This window comes from Thermobia domestica, chromosome 9 (assembly GCF_964235325.1).
Source record: "Thermobia domestica chromosome 9, izTheDome1.hap1.1, whole genome shotgun sequence".
Taxonomy (NCBI): Eukaryota; Metazoa; Arthropoda; class Insecta; order Zygentoma; family Lepismatidae; genus Thermobia; species Thermobia domestica.
The window spans coordinates 221065173-221079855 of NC_137462.1; the positions used below are offsets into that span (position 1 = coordinate 221065173).

General features: G+C 36.7%; 1 protein-coding gene across 1 annotated transcript; it reads left to right on the top strand.

Annotated features, from left to right (window-relative positions):
• Positions 1 to 3206: 3206 nt before the first annotated feature.
• LOC145661153 (uncharacterized) lies at positions 3207 to 4822 on the top strand. The gene is made up of 2 exons (XM_081726602.1): positions 3207 to 3218; positions 4241 to 4822. The coding sequence occupies exons 1-2, from the start codon at positions 3207 to 3209 to the stop codon at positions 4820 to 4822; spliced, it is 594 nt and encodes a 197-aa protein (XP_081582728.1).
• The last annotated feature ends 9861 nt before the right edge of the window (positions 4823 to 14683 follow it).

The window sequence follows — 14683 nt, forward strand, 5'->3', positions numbered from 1 at the left end:
AAAAGTTAAGAGCTTATAATCGCTCGGGGCATAACATTACAACTAGAAATGTAACATTTGGCAAGAATATTTCGGTTTTCTTTAGTGTTGTTCACGAGAAGAGGAATTTCTCATCTCGTTTCTGAAACAAAACAATGCTTTGGTTTAAAATTTTGGTAGTTGCAGAGGTGTCCCCTGGAGGTCCAGACACCTTCCCGAAATCCCGACTTATCTGTAAGTTTTGTCTAATTTTAGGCAACTTTAAAAATTTTAATACCATTATTATTATTATTATTATTACTGAAAATTTAAGACCTCAATATTAGGTCCTATTGCAATGTAAATAAGCGTACTAAAGTTGATAGGAAAAGGAAAGGAAAGGTGAGAAAGGTGTCAGCTCCTGAACAATATTAATATCGAAGCTTCGGATGCCTAAACAGAAATTAAGTAGGATTTGTCTTCACCACGATACATAGTGACACGCTTTCTTTGGCTAAGAGACTTTGGATTATGTATGCGTTATATTTGTATTTTAACAAAATATAATACCAACATAAAAAAGAATAGTTCCTATTTACAAATTTTGGTTGAACAGATATATGCAACGTGTTGGAAATGGCGAACGAAAATATTATTATTTCTAGCAGTAGGAGTCATAGTGAAAGACGTTCGGAATAATTGCTCGGAAACAATATTGTTTCGGACACATTTATGACTCATACTAGGCCCTAAGCATGACCCTTAGGGGTCGTAGTCATGAATTATTTGCTAGACACGTTCCGCCTTATGCAGAGTCGTTTTGACATATGAGTAGTGTCATACTAAAGGCCTGACTACTGCAGGAAACATATGTTAGTCGAACTCTTTAGCATGTCACTAATCACACGTCAAAACGACTCTGCATAAGGCCCGTTATGTTTTACACCACAGTACGAATCAATGTTGTAGACAGACATGTGACTCATTTTGCTAGTATTTCCCCTATGAAGAAAGCTGTCTCCCTCTAAGTCGTAAGACCGAAACAAATTGAACATTTTTCATTTTATTATACATCAGAAGTATGCATATTGTAGTTCACAGAAACAACTTGCCTCACCGACAATCGAAGCCGGTACCCTTAAATTACGAAACGAATGCTCACGCCACTACGCTAAGACTTCTCTGTTAAGTAAGAGTCAAAAACACTCGTTTATGAAGCAAATTGCACACGTTGACGATAACGACGAAACACACTGATTTCTGTCAGGATAAAATACTATACTTGAGAGACTTCAAATTTAAATTAAAAAACAAAAATAGACTTATAGTGCAACAGACCAATTTTTTTTCTGATTCACCGAAAGTATCTGCGTATCTGGCTATTATTGCAATTACAAATATCAATATCCAAAAATGCCTGAAGTTCTTTTTTCGCTTACAAGGAGAAAGCAGACTTTGGTAAACTAACATCGGGGCCATTTTCTGCAAGGCGATTCTGAAATTTAAAGTGTTGATATTACAAACTGGGAGAGCGCAATTGCCTAATATAGTATAGAAAAAGCGTCTTAAAGGTTTCGACTCGCCGCATATATCATGCGCTGGGCTAATTGACATCATGGCAGTCAGAAGTGTTTGTGACTCTTGTTCTAAGGGTTACGGGTTCGATTCCCGCGGGCATAAACATTTATTTTGTTTTTCTTTGCTTCAACCAATAAAGTAGCCACTTGTAGCTACAAGTAAAATGTTAATTCTCTATATGTTTATAAGGGAATTGTGGGGAACATGGTAAGTGGTTTCTTGGCAAAAACAGAAAAGTGCAATTCTTTACAACAGTGTTTTATACTTACAGCTGAAGTACATTATTTAACAAATGGATGACAGAGTAACCATATATGTAGCATACCCAGAATATGAGGAAAAATATAAAAGTAAACCACGCAACATGTCGAAGTTACCCACAATGTGTGGGTAACTTCGACAGCTTCTCAGGCGCACACCGACAGCTTAGAAAGTTTAGTTTTAATGTACTACAGGCAGCATATGAAATAATCTTAATGTATACGGTAAAGCAACAATTTAAGTGAAATAATACGTACAAGTATGCTATAGTGCCATTTTTACGTTTGTTTGTTTGTTTGTTTTTTTTTTAATCAGAAGGATACAAATGTAAGTCAAACAAAAGTTTGTCCTTTCTGGATCTGTTCTAATCACTTGACAGACAATCGTCACATATAAAATAAGGGTAATCTGCAATAGAAACACATAGTTCATGATACCAGTTACACCATACATTGTACCCAGTCCCCACCGTTAGGGCCCTTGATTTATTGAACTTTACATTTGGGACAAACGTAGTTGTCATTGCGTTTGCGCAAGGATTGGGGTGCTTCGAAGGTTCACTAGCTCGGTCTAGAAAATAAAACCTTTCGAGTGTACCTCTGGTTACCCTTAGAGCGCGATTGTATTTTTCGAGGACCATCCATATACTCTGAAGACGTGAGTATTGTTTCACCTGCATTTAAACCTGTTTTTGCTGCCTTTTTTCTTTGAGACAAATCACTGCTTTTTGTAGGTGTGCGGCTGAAGTCATGCAAAGTAATAGACGTAGTTCCCTGTGAAGTTCAAGGAACACTGCTTCCTTGTCCTTCAACGGTGTCTCTTTGAAGATTGTCATTTAATGAATGAGGTACCGATGGCATAAGGTCACTATCTGCAATTTTGAATGGATCTAGTGGGTAAATTCCTGTTGATTCGAATCCACTCACACCAGTATGAACACACGCAGCTTTAGACCAAGCTTTGTTGAGAAGATGTTCAAAGTGTATTTTTGAAATTGGTTTTCCTGGATGAGCATATACGAACAGCTTACATGCATCATTGTAATACTGCCTAAGGGGTTTAAAAAATGCAACGTCTAGGGGCTGCATTTTGTGCATAGCGTGTGGAGAAAGGCAAATCATATGAATATCATTTTCCAATGCATGTTCAAGAACATGCACATCCTTGCAGTGCGCCCGGTGACCGCCTAACACAAGCAAAATTGGTCCTTCTGGTTTGTGAGAGGCTAGGTGATCCAGAAATTTGGGGAAAATGTCGGATGTCATGTAGCCTTTCTCTGACATTCCTACTTTTGTTCCTGGTGGCATTCCTAGTAGAAATTATTCCTTCTTTCTCTTTCCTTTCATAATAATAAATGGTGGTAAGAATTGTCCAGTGGCTGATACAAAAGTATCAGCCACTGGATGAGAATGAGTAATCAGGTAAGTTAAGAAGATTGGTTGACAATAGTGTTCAGTGTGTGTGTGAACTTAAATCCTTGAGCCGTCCAGTGGAACATTGGGATGTGATTTTAATTTACCATGGGAATGAGAAGCTAGATAAGAACACCAGAAAACAATGGGAGCTTTCATTGAAGAGAGACGAACAACCAAATTTCGACCAACTGAAAGAGTTCATATTACAACGTGGCAAAGCATTAACTGCAGTGAGTGGAAGGTCATCGGCAGACACGTCTGCTATAAAAACAAAAAAAAAAAAAAAAAAAAAAGGCAACACGTTAGTGCATCATTCAAGCTCAATTGTGTCGCGTATCATGTGTAAAGATAACCACAATGTAAAAGCTTTAGATATAGAGTGGAATCCATCAAGTGTTTCATTTTCATTTTCTATTGTTGTTCCTATGTTCACTGTTTCTATGCTAGTGAAAAGGCGTATGCTGCAGTAGTATATGTACGTTGTATAGATACATCTGGAAATGTGCAAGTATACTTGTCCTGCAAAGATCAAAGTTGCCCCTATAAAGCAAATATCAATACCTAGGTTAGAATTGTGCGCTGCAGTATTGTTATGTAGATTAGTTAATACAGTCACTACGTCAATGTTAATCAAGTTTGAACAGGTTGTCTGTTACACAGATTCTACTATTGTGTTAGCATGGCTTTCTTCATGTCCCAGTAAATGGAAAACATTTGTGGCTAACCGGGTATCTGAAATTCAACAATTATTTTTTATTAAATGGGCACACACATCGAGCAAAGACAACTCAGCTGATTGTAGTTCTCGTGGTTTGAATGCGTCACAATTAGAGTCTTATTTACTAATGTGGAATGGGCCAAAGTAGTTGAAGGAATCAGAGTTACCTATTGTAAATATTAATTGCAAAAATCTAGATTATCTTCAATGTGAGTAAAAGTCTTCAACTGTTAACATGCACATTAAGGTTGACTGTACAATAGTAGATACATTTTCATCATTATCTAAGTTAGTTCGTGTTACTGCGTAGTGTAAAAGATTTATTAGGAATAGTAAAAGTAAACAGGAGTTAAGATGTAGTGAACCATTAACTACAAAGGAGTTGTCAAATGCATTAATGCAGTGGATAAAACAAGCTCAAGAGTCTGAATATCCACTTGACATAAAATACTTACGTATGAAGAAACCTTTGCCCTCTAATAGCAAACTATTGTGTTTAAATCCATTTCTTAATGAAAATGATGTCATGAGAGTTGGAGGTCGCTTTCAAAATGCTAGTGTAACATATGATTTCAAATATCCTATCTTACTTCCAAAACATGCTAGAATTACGGAACTTCTTGTAAAATCTGAACATATAAAGCATCTTCATGCAGGTTCACAGTTACTTTTATCTGTTTTGCAACAAAAGTTTTGGATTATTGGTAGTCGTGACTTTGTAAGGAAACCTGTAAAAAGTTGTGTAATATGTCGCAAACAATCAAGTGTAACAGCCTCTCAATTAATGGATCAGCTTCCTGTTGGTAGACTAACACCAACTCGTCCAGTTTTGCATTCCGGTTTAGATTATGCTGGTCCATTAATGTTAAAAAATATGAAACGTCGAAATTAAAAATTGTTCAAAGGTTACATAGCACTCTTTATTTGTTTCAGTGTCAAAGCCATCCATTTAGAATTAGTAAGTGATGCTTCAACAGAGTCATTTATTGCAGCTTTGAAAAGTTTTATAGCTAGAAGGGGAAAACCTACTAATAAAAAACTACTAAATGATTGTGGTTCAAACTTCATAGGTGCAAACAGAGAATTAAAATCCTTACTGAATCTTGTAACGAATGGTGATTCAAAAGAGTCTGTATGTAATTACCTTAGTATGCAATCTATAAGTTGACATTTCAATCCACCATCCTCACCTCACTTTGAAGGCATATGGGAAGCTGGTGTAAAGTCTGTTAAGTACCACTTGAGACATGTAGTTGGTAACACTGTGCTTACATTTGAAGAAATGTATACAGTTTTGTGTCAGATTGAAGAATATTTAAATTCTAGACCATTAACTGCTCTATCTTCTGATCCCAATGACTACCAGGTGTTAACTCCTGGTCATTTCTTAATTCACGATGCACTAGTAGCAATACCTGAACCAAATTTGTGTGAATTAAAAATAAATCATTCGTCACGCTGGCAATTAACTCAAAGATTGGTCGAATGTTTCTGGAACCGTTGGCAAACAGAATAATCGTCTCGGCTGCAACAAAGGCCAAAATGGTGGCGTAAACATACTAATATCAAAGTCAATGATTTAGAATTAGTGAAGGAGGATAAGACATCTCCTCAACATTGGAATTTAGCAAGAATAGTTGCTGTTCATCCAGGTGTAGATAATATTGTTAGAACTGTTACTATTAAAACTAGCAAAGGTGTTTTCAAATGACCAATTTTAAAAATTTCTCCTCTTCCATTTAATGAAGAATAACATGTAGAATGTGCAGTGTAAAATAATGTGTAGAATAATATGTAGTGTTAAAATGATATTTCAAGGTGTGCAGTATGTTCTGCCGCACTTCATTATTCCTTTGTTTTTATATTTGGCAACACTGGATGATTCAATTTTTTTTTATAAGTGTCAACGTGGTGTGTGTGACTGCATAATGAACTAGTGTGTAGCTGCTTATGCATAGCAATTATTTTATTTAGTTGTGTGTTTTCAATAGAATAAATAAGTATATTGTGCATCGAACTTTTTGTTTATAATAATAATACAGTCCACGAATAACATTATCTCTTTTCCATGAGATAATCACTAATATAGGATTAGGATTTTTTAGGGAAACAAAAAACAATGAACTTATAACCCGAGAAACTAAATTCTCGAACAAGAGGGGCCTCGAACTCTAAACCTTCGGAGTTCGAAATAGAAATCCTTAATAAAGCTATCCAATAGATTAAAACATATCTCAACCTGCTTAATGCTTATCCCAACGTCCTCTGCGGGATTAAAAATTGAAACCTAACAAACAAAAAAGAATTCTCCCCAGAAAAAATTTCTTTAGTTATCCACCAAAGTTCCTATTCCCTATCCACGGTCATTCGGAATGACCATCCTACTCTGCCAACCTTAAACAGCATAGCTTTAAAAATGGTTGATCCAACAGACATTAGGACCTTAGGTCGAACGTAACCATGTGGTCCAGGGTGTTAGAAGAACTTTTATCAAGCGAAACAGCTCGGTTTATATACGCTTCTGCTCACAAGTGGCAGCATCCAAGAACGAAAAGATCCCCAGCTAAAATAATTTTAGTTCCTTACTAATTTGAAAAAAAAAACTTACGCTACCAACCTCCCCCCTTGAAGTTCTCTCAGTCCATCAGAACGTATCCTCTTCTTAAACTATAGAAACAAATGGCACAGTGTATCTAGATAAGAAGTAAAACTTTAAAAGCAATGTCTCTAAGGTTATATGCAAGATAGATAAAAGAAAGTGAAAATTGTTATACAAATAACATACAGATAAATTATACAAATTAAACAAATATTAGAACTCCTTATAAACTATATAGATATATAAGCATTTAAATAATAATCCAGGCCTCGAATTAATGAACCCTAAGTTATATGATTATATATGTATATTTATACAATTACATACGGAAGACTGTTAGATGTCACACATCCTGAAACAGCATTATGTTACATTCAAGCGAAGTATGTACTGTATGAATAACGTATGCTCCGTACTGATTTTTGTAGTAAACATAAGGATTTCCTATATTTCTACAATATCCCCTGTCCGGATAATGGATTTTTCTTAGTGTGTTCTGTTCCGAAGCTAAGTGAGTTTATGGTGAAAACACCATATCGGTGCTCTGTTTCCTCCTATACTCATTCTACCAACCCTTTTATAATCGTACACTGTCATTAATTTCTATCGAATTATTATTGTGTTGTAAATATCTACTGTGTGTTTCAGATGTAAAGAATGAACGGGCAGTAGCCAATCGTGCCCGATATTCCGCGTGGAGTTGCCGGATTACGGACTCCCCTTTACCTTCTCGCTCTTCCTCCAGTTGAGATTATGACACACACATTGGCAACATAATTCGCAATGGAAATATACTATTCCAGCAAACTCAAAAATTTTGACTGTGCATCCTAGACGTATATATAGCAACAAAATTATTTACCTATTAACTTTTCCAGTGGATATGCTAACACTCGTCTTCAACACTACTTTCATAATCTTCTATGTCAGTTAATATTTCGTCATTGTCTGAATCTGAATGTTCTAAATTTATTATCATGGGCGAAAAAAAATTTAAACACAAAAAATAATTCTTCGAGCCTGACTTCGCAGCACTCTTTTTGTTTTTATTTTTTAAAAAAGAAAACTCCGCATATGTACTCGGTTTGCTTAAAGACATTGTCAACTATAATTTTGGAGGACAAACGAACTACCACGAAAGAAAATAACCCAGACACTGATGAATTCTGTTTATGCTAAAAGAGAAGTTGCGTTCCTACACAAATAGCTCCTTTGTTTCCTTATCAGTTTTCATAATAAACAACACTCTTGGGCTTGGTCTAGGTCTCTCGAAAACAATCTGTCTAATTCCTAAGCAAGTCCATATGATTGAGTTTGTTTTGGGTCACGATAACGTACGACACCATTCAGACGCCTGGTGCTTTTGTATCTCTGCTGGAGAAGGAAAGACGGAATAAATGGTCGCATATATGCAAGGTAGTGAAACGTGAAGGGAAAAAATAAACAAAACATACTGCGTTTTTTCTGTCCAATAAGGAAGAATCCAAAGGCGTGTAGCAACGGGGAAAAAAGGGAGCTCTGTCTTCCCAAACTATTTCCAACTCCAAAATAAGGTTCGTCTGGAATATGTTTAATAAACTTATTTAATAGTTGATGCAAATGAGGGACGTGTATAATTAATCATATGCTTTATATTCTGATTTCCTTCTGATTTCCATACTGGGAGCACACCGTATGAGCTCACTACTATATTATTGCATAATAATATCTGAGTTGATATTTTTTCGAGTTTTTTTTCGTTTACTATTTTAACCCACATAAACACAAAGTCAGATAAACAGACTGCTATAAATAACATTTGTTTTCTTATGAATAGATTACTGATTCATCTACTATCCGGTTTTCAACTTCAGTACTGTCAAGATCCGTCTTTTGATAAGGTAGCATAGTGAAAATATAATATGTGTATAGTATGTATCGTGATTTAAAATGCTTTCATATTATGAAAGAAGTCAATTATTCTGTTTTAAGTGTGTGAAAAGCTTTCCTCTCCCTGAAAGTAATGTTCCCCTAGAACAACCTGCTGGTTATACCCCTGATTGTCCTGTAATAAAAGTTGAGTTCTATTTCCAAATTGAAGAAAAATCTACTGGAAATTAGACGCGGGACTCATCGCTCGTTTTACTAATTGTTTTATATGGAAACCTTTAAAAGCTTATAACAACCAGTTTACATAAAAAGATGTAGTTTTCACGTATTTGTTAGTAATTTTTTTTCTACTTCGTAAAGTGAGCAGTTGATGTGCTAATACAATATTTCCAATAAGCACCTCTAGTAGCGCGAGAAGTCCGCGTGCAGATCTGCTTGTCGCGAATTGTGAACACCGCTCAAAGCCAATTGGACGCCACGTGAAGCCAACTCAAGGCTATGCCGCTTGTCATTTGAAACACACAATAGAAGGCTGAATTGCCAGCAAATAAATCACATAAGTGGAATATGCAAGATATTAATAAAGTAGACCAACAAACTAAAACAGGTTATTTCTCACATCAAAATAAGGGGAAAAGTTTATTTAGACCTGTGGTGGACAGTTTCAGAGCTAGGGCTCCCCAAAATAGTGGAAAATTGAACTTTGGGGCGAATATCTTCAAAACTGTTAGCCATTGAGCTGAGGCGGCATGTTGTTGTACTATACTTGTAATGTGTTCTTTCCAAAAATGCATGATTCTGAATCGTTTAATAGCAGCGCAATGGAGTCCCTCACTGGAAGTGGGAATCCCGGATAAGTCGTTAAGAAATATGGGTCTGATTCATGACGATGGAATTGCCGGGGATTTGATTGCTCAAGAGGCAAAGTATCACGCAAATTGTTGATCTAGCTTTTATATTAAGGCAGAAAGAAAACACACAAAAGATGAACTAGAGAACGATCGGGCATTATGTGAAAGTTTTGCTTTTGCCGATTTACTTACATATATTACTGAATCTATTCGAGAAAGCGATTCCAAAGGGCTTCTTTTCAAAATGAGCGATCTTCTTAAACTGTACAAAACACGGTTAATGACGATTATGAAGAAGCCTGAATCAGAACAAATAGAAGTTTATAGTATAAGATTTTGTGAAAGGATTCTTCGTCACAGGCCAGAGCTAACAGCTCATCTGTCCGGCAGAGAATATGTTTTACTTTCAGAAGGATCTGACACTACAAGTGAGCTGGAAAAAGACATTGATGAAGATGCTATGGCACTAAGTCGTGTTGTTAAGATGCTTCGAAAGGATATGGCAAACCACAAGTCATTTTGCAGGAAAACTGAAATTCACTGCAAGGAAGATTCTGTTCCTCCTTCAATAATATGCTACTTTATGATTCATCTGTCACCCCTGATAGCAACGCACGTCAAGCAACTTTAACTATTAGTAAACTTATATTTTATAACTTCCATCAGAAAGCAGGCGATATTGAAACAGAAGTAACAAGGCATAAACGCAATCGCGAGCCACCTCTTCCTCTCTATGTTGGACTGAGCGTTTAGGTTAATACTGATTAAAAAAAAATATCTCATAAATGAATTGCATTTACTAGGCATTTGCATATCGTCTACACGTGTACAGGAAATGTGTTTGTCCAAGTATGTCTTCAAGTCTTTCTCAGTGCTTGATAAATCAAAGTGACGAAATGGTGTGTCCTTCCACTCTTCGTCGAGGTATTTTAACCGTTGCAGCACTAAATAATATTGACTACAATCCTTCTAGCACAACATCAAAGGATTCTTTTCACGGTACGAGAATTTCTGTTTTCCAGCACCCTTCTAAGGATAACCCTGGCATTCGACGTGACCATGTCTCACTGGATATCAAAATGATTATCAAAATGAATATGAATATCAAAATGAGAACTGCTCCTGCTCTCCCCGATGATTATGCTCTAGTACCTTCTGCTTATATCACTAATAAGGAACCTGTTTTACCTCAACAGAACCCGCAGTTTGTAGAGAAAGTTCCCCGAAGTGGAGTTTTCGCAAGAGATAGAAAAGAAAAACGAGGAGTGTTGGCTTAAAGCATACTTAGAAAATGACACTACTTGCACTTTGTCAGTATACCATGCCTCAAAGACTGAAAACTCTGCAGTAATACCTAGTATATGCTGCCTGCTTCCGTTGTTTAAGGAAGACTTTAAATCTGTTGCTATGATAGGACACGGAATGAATGTTGTACGAGAACTTAGGACAAGTTCCGATTCTTGTAATGGATCAATCATTATTTGCCTTGGGCAAACGAATTCAATGGAATTGGCCAGAGTCATATGGCGAAGATCATCAAATTCTGATGCTGGGAAGATTACACATTGAACAAGCCTTCCTGCCTCTTATATGCAAATGGTTAGATGGAAGTGGTTGCTTAGAAATTTTATGCAAGTCAAATGTAGCAACACCAGGAACCGTTGACAGTTTATTGAAAGAAACTCACATTACAAACGCTCGTTTTGCTCATCAGATTACTCTGACAGTTTTACATCATTTGCTGCGTGATGCATATCAGAATTCTTCATCAAGGCTTGTGCTCTGTTGAAAATGGGACTTACAAAGAACACATCACAAGAGAATGATTTGCTTCGTACAACAAAAGCAAAACTTTCACGATTGATTTTCCCAAACGTCAGCATACATAAGTGATGTTTATTACGATAAATGAACTCTCGCTCGAAATTGGGGAAAATCAATTGATTCAACGTGAATCTTTAAATTGTTATAACTTCGTTGTTTATTAACCAATCTGAATGAACTATACACCAAACGAAAGATAATTTAACACTCTTTAAAACGTTATACGACATCTGTTTCGACAATCCCAGCCGTTTACTTGTTATTTTAAAAAATATGATTACACTCCATCATATGAAATGCAAAGTTCCAAACTAAATAATTTCTGTAGGTGTTAATTTCAGTGCTAGGTAAAAACGTTTGTTAACCTATTTGACCCTGTTATCTTCTACGTCGTTTAGTTTTTGAATCGTGAAGATTGGACTATTAGTTAAGGAGATATAGGCCTCTAAAATCAACACTATGAATTCATATCTTTAATCTTTGGATTCTGGCCACCTGTCGGAGTGGGCCACTTCGATTCCTGCTTAGTTGGATCAAGGGAATAACATATCCGAGTGGCACCTTTTTAACACAAAGTGCAGGATACTTCCTGTAAGCTCCCCTACTAAAAGATGGCGAAGGATTTTTGGTATGTCGTGCGTGGTTACATAGCCACAACGGATACTGAATGTAGTTAGTAAAATTTGATTTGATTTTTAGTTTAGTGTTCCTTTCAGAAGCAAGGCTATATGAGATGTGGATCTACAACTTAACGTGGTACCTGAAACACATATGTTTCCGCCGTGAATCGAAACCATTTGTCCCATGTCAAATAGTGAATAAAATGAAATTAAATAAAATTATTACGTCTGCAGACTCATAACACACAATTATGATGTGTGTGCTAATGGAGACAGACATTAATAATATTTAATTATTTTGGAAGAATTCGTGTAATGAGGATTTCCTAGAAAGTGAGAGTATCTCCCTGTAAAAAAGGAAAAGAGAACGAATAAAAGAACAATTACTACGATGTTCTTCACCACAAACTCACTTCGTCATAGATCTAAAGTAGGACCCCTTGGCATATAGATGCACACCATGACTGAGTTACCATATACCTTTCCCCCTCCCAAGCAGCGATCAACAGATTGTTGACAACGTATGGGAGGTGATAACACATAAAAGCAAGAATACTGCTTATGTAACGAAAAGACGGAAATGTCGTGTTAAGAAGGTAGATGTCTCGAGAAGATTTGATATCATATCCTTCCAGATCTGTTTTAAACAAATTAACATTCAACGGTGTTGCTTCTTAGACCAAAGGATGCGAATGATTAAAGAAATATGAAAAGAGTTGAGGGAATGAGAATATGCTGGACAGTGGAAGAACAGAAAGGAAAATAGTGGACACTCCTGAAAGAACACTTTCGCATGACGGTGACCAAATGAAAAGTTGCTTTGCCATGTGTGTCACATTGTAGGTAGTAACAGGAAAAAGGACACATGATGTTGTCAGACAGTCAAAATGTTGAGAGTGTCATTGAACGAATCACAGACTATCAAGATCAGCACTTACATAGTGTCATTGAAGAGCACACGAACATGTCTGTAAACAGTAGTACAATCTACACTGAAAGCAATTACCCTTAATCTCCGCGTTTCCTCTTTTATCCATGTACATATGATAAGACACAGGGATAGCCTAAACAAATTACAAGTAAATTGAAAACTCGTTGTTTACAGGTGCACTCACACTAACCACAACACATAATTAATATCACGTGCCTCCTTGTTAGTATGGAATTCCGGGTTCGATTCCTAGCATTTGCAAGAAATTCAAAGTCAAGGGTATGTCATGGCCTTATTTGTAGTGGTATGGGTACTGAGAAATGTTATAGAACAATAATGTAACGAGAGTAGTAACCAACACACGAAAATCGAGACAGTAGTTGGCCTGTTTCCTCGCCGTGTTGTTCATATTGAATGCAACTATCATGGGGCATACAGAAACGACTGATGATAATTGTCAAACCGTTTAAGTGACACACCTTTTGCATTTCAGTATTGTCATAAGATGTAACAGCCATGCACACGAACATACTTATAGCAACATAGTGTTTCAAAGTATTTTGTAGTAATTGTCCTGGCTGTCACATCCCTTCTTTTGCGATTATCGTGTGTGAGGAGCGTAATTTCCTATTAAGGGCTAATACCCCCCAGGAACATAAATACTTCACGTTTCTAGTTGGTATATTAATAAACAATTGAGGAAAGTATACGTATTTCTAAAACTCAGGAGTGAGCTGTTGCCCCCTTGTCCTTCCCAAATAACGCAGCCCTATCGTGTTGTAAGGTTTAAGAGTGTAATTCCAGGGACCAGCAAATAATGATGTGTAATTCTCTGAACAGTTCTGGTTGACGTCTGTGTGCCTTCCGATGTGAAGTTGTTTAGCACCTTGCGTCTCCTTTTTCTTTCTGACATCGCGATGGAGCGACGGCGTATGGCTTAATAAAGTGTTGCTTTGCTGAAGTTTCCTGCCTATTTAGTTCTGGAAAAGAAGTTATGTTGTAATATGGTATTTTCCGTGGAGATATGAATTATAATAGTGAAACAATACGTGTGGATGACACCAATTAAGAACAGACAAAAGGCCTTCATTCCCAGATAACCATGAACGAAACTTCCTGTAACTGCTGTGTTCAGAACTTGGTACAACAAAAGGGTCAAACGAGGTCTGTGATGGATCAGAAAAAGAAAAAAGAGAAAAAGAAAAGAAATCTAGCTCGAACCCCGGAATATTGTTCCTGATATTTAGTAGGAAATATGATAGTCCGCTAAAGCTTACCCGGAAACTATCCCGTAGGTCGGTGTGTTCCCTGTCAACGTGTCAGTTTGTGTTGAAGTCTCTTAAATTGATATCGTATCCTATATAGCATATTTCAGGAACTAAGGGAGCATATGTAAACGGGCTGTGTACTGTGAATGGTTACTGACAATGATTGTGGATACATATTTGGACAATCTGCTGTACTTCATCTCCTACGAAGCGTGATTCTATTTATCAGGTTTCGTGCATGTGCAGAAAACGTGGCACTTGTCTGCTGAGAATTCACATATCCTGCACGAAAAACCTCTCCTAGACTCAAAGAATTAATGTTTGGTGCTCTGTTTCACAGACACGTGTAGTCCAGATTGTCCAGTATTCTTTAAACCAACAGTGAAGAGTTCATCGTGGATTCCTGAAATACTTTTACGACGAACTGATACCAGAAAAAATACTATACTCATACTTACAACAAGATAGAGCCAGATATCGTACTTCCAACGAATCTACACGAAACTGTTACGAATATTTGTACATGAAACTGTTTACAGAAGATTGTATAGTAAGCAAGAAAGTGTTGCTCTTAGTTCACCGGATTTGTGTTCCCGCGATTTTTCTCTGGGACGCTTAAAGCAGAAGATTTATGCAAATAACTAACATACCCTGACTGAACTGCAAAACATCATCTTACCGCCCTGAAGCGCTAAAGGCTGTATGAGAACATATGCTGGAACATCTGCAGAAGTATCTCGAAGCCAATGGAGGCCACTTTCTGCATATCCTATAACATAAAGCTTTTACAT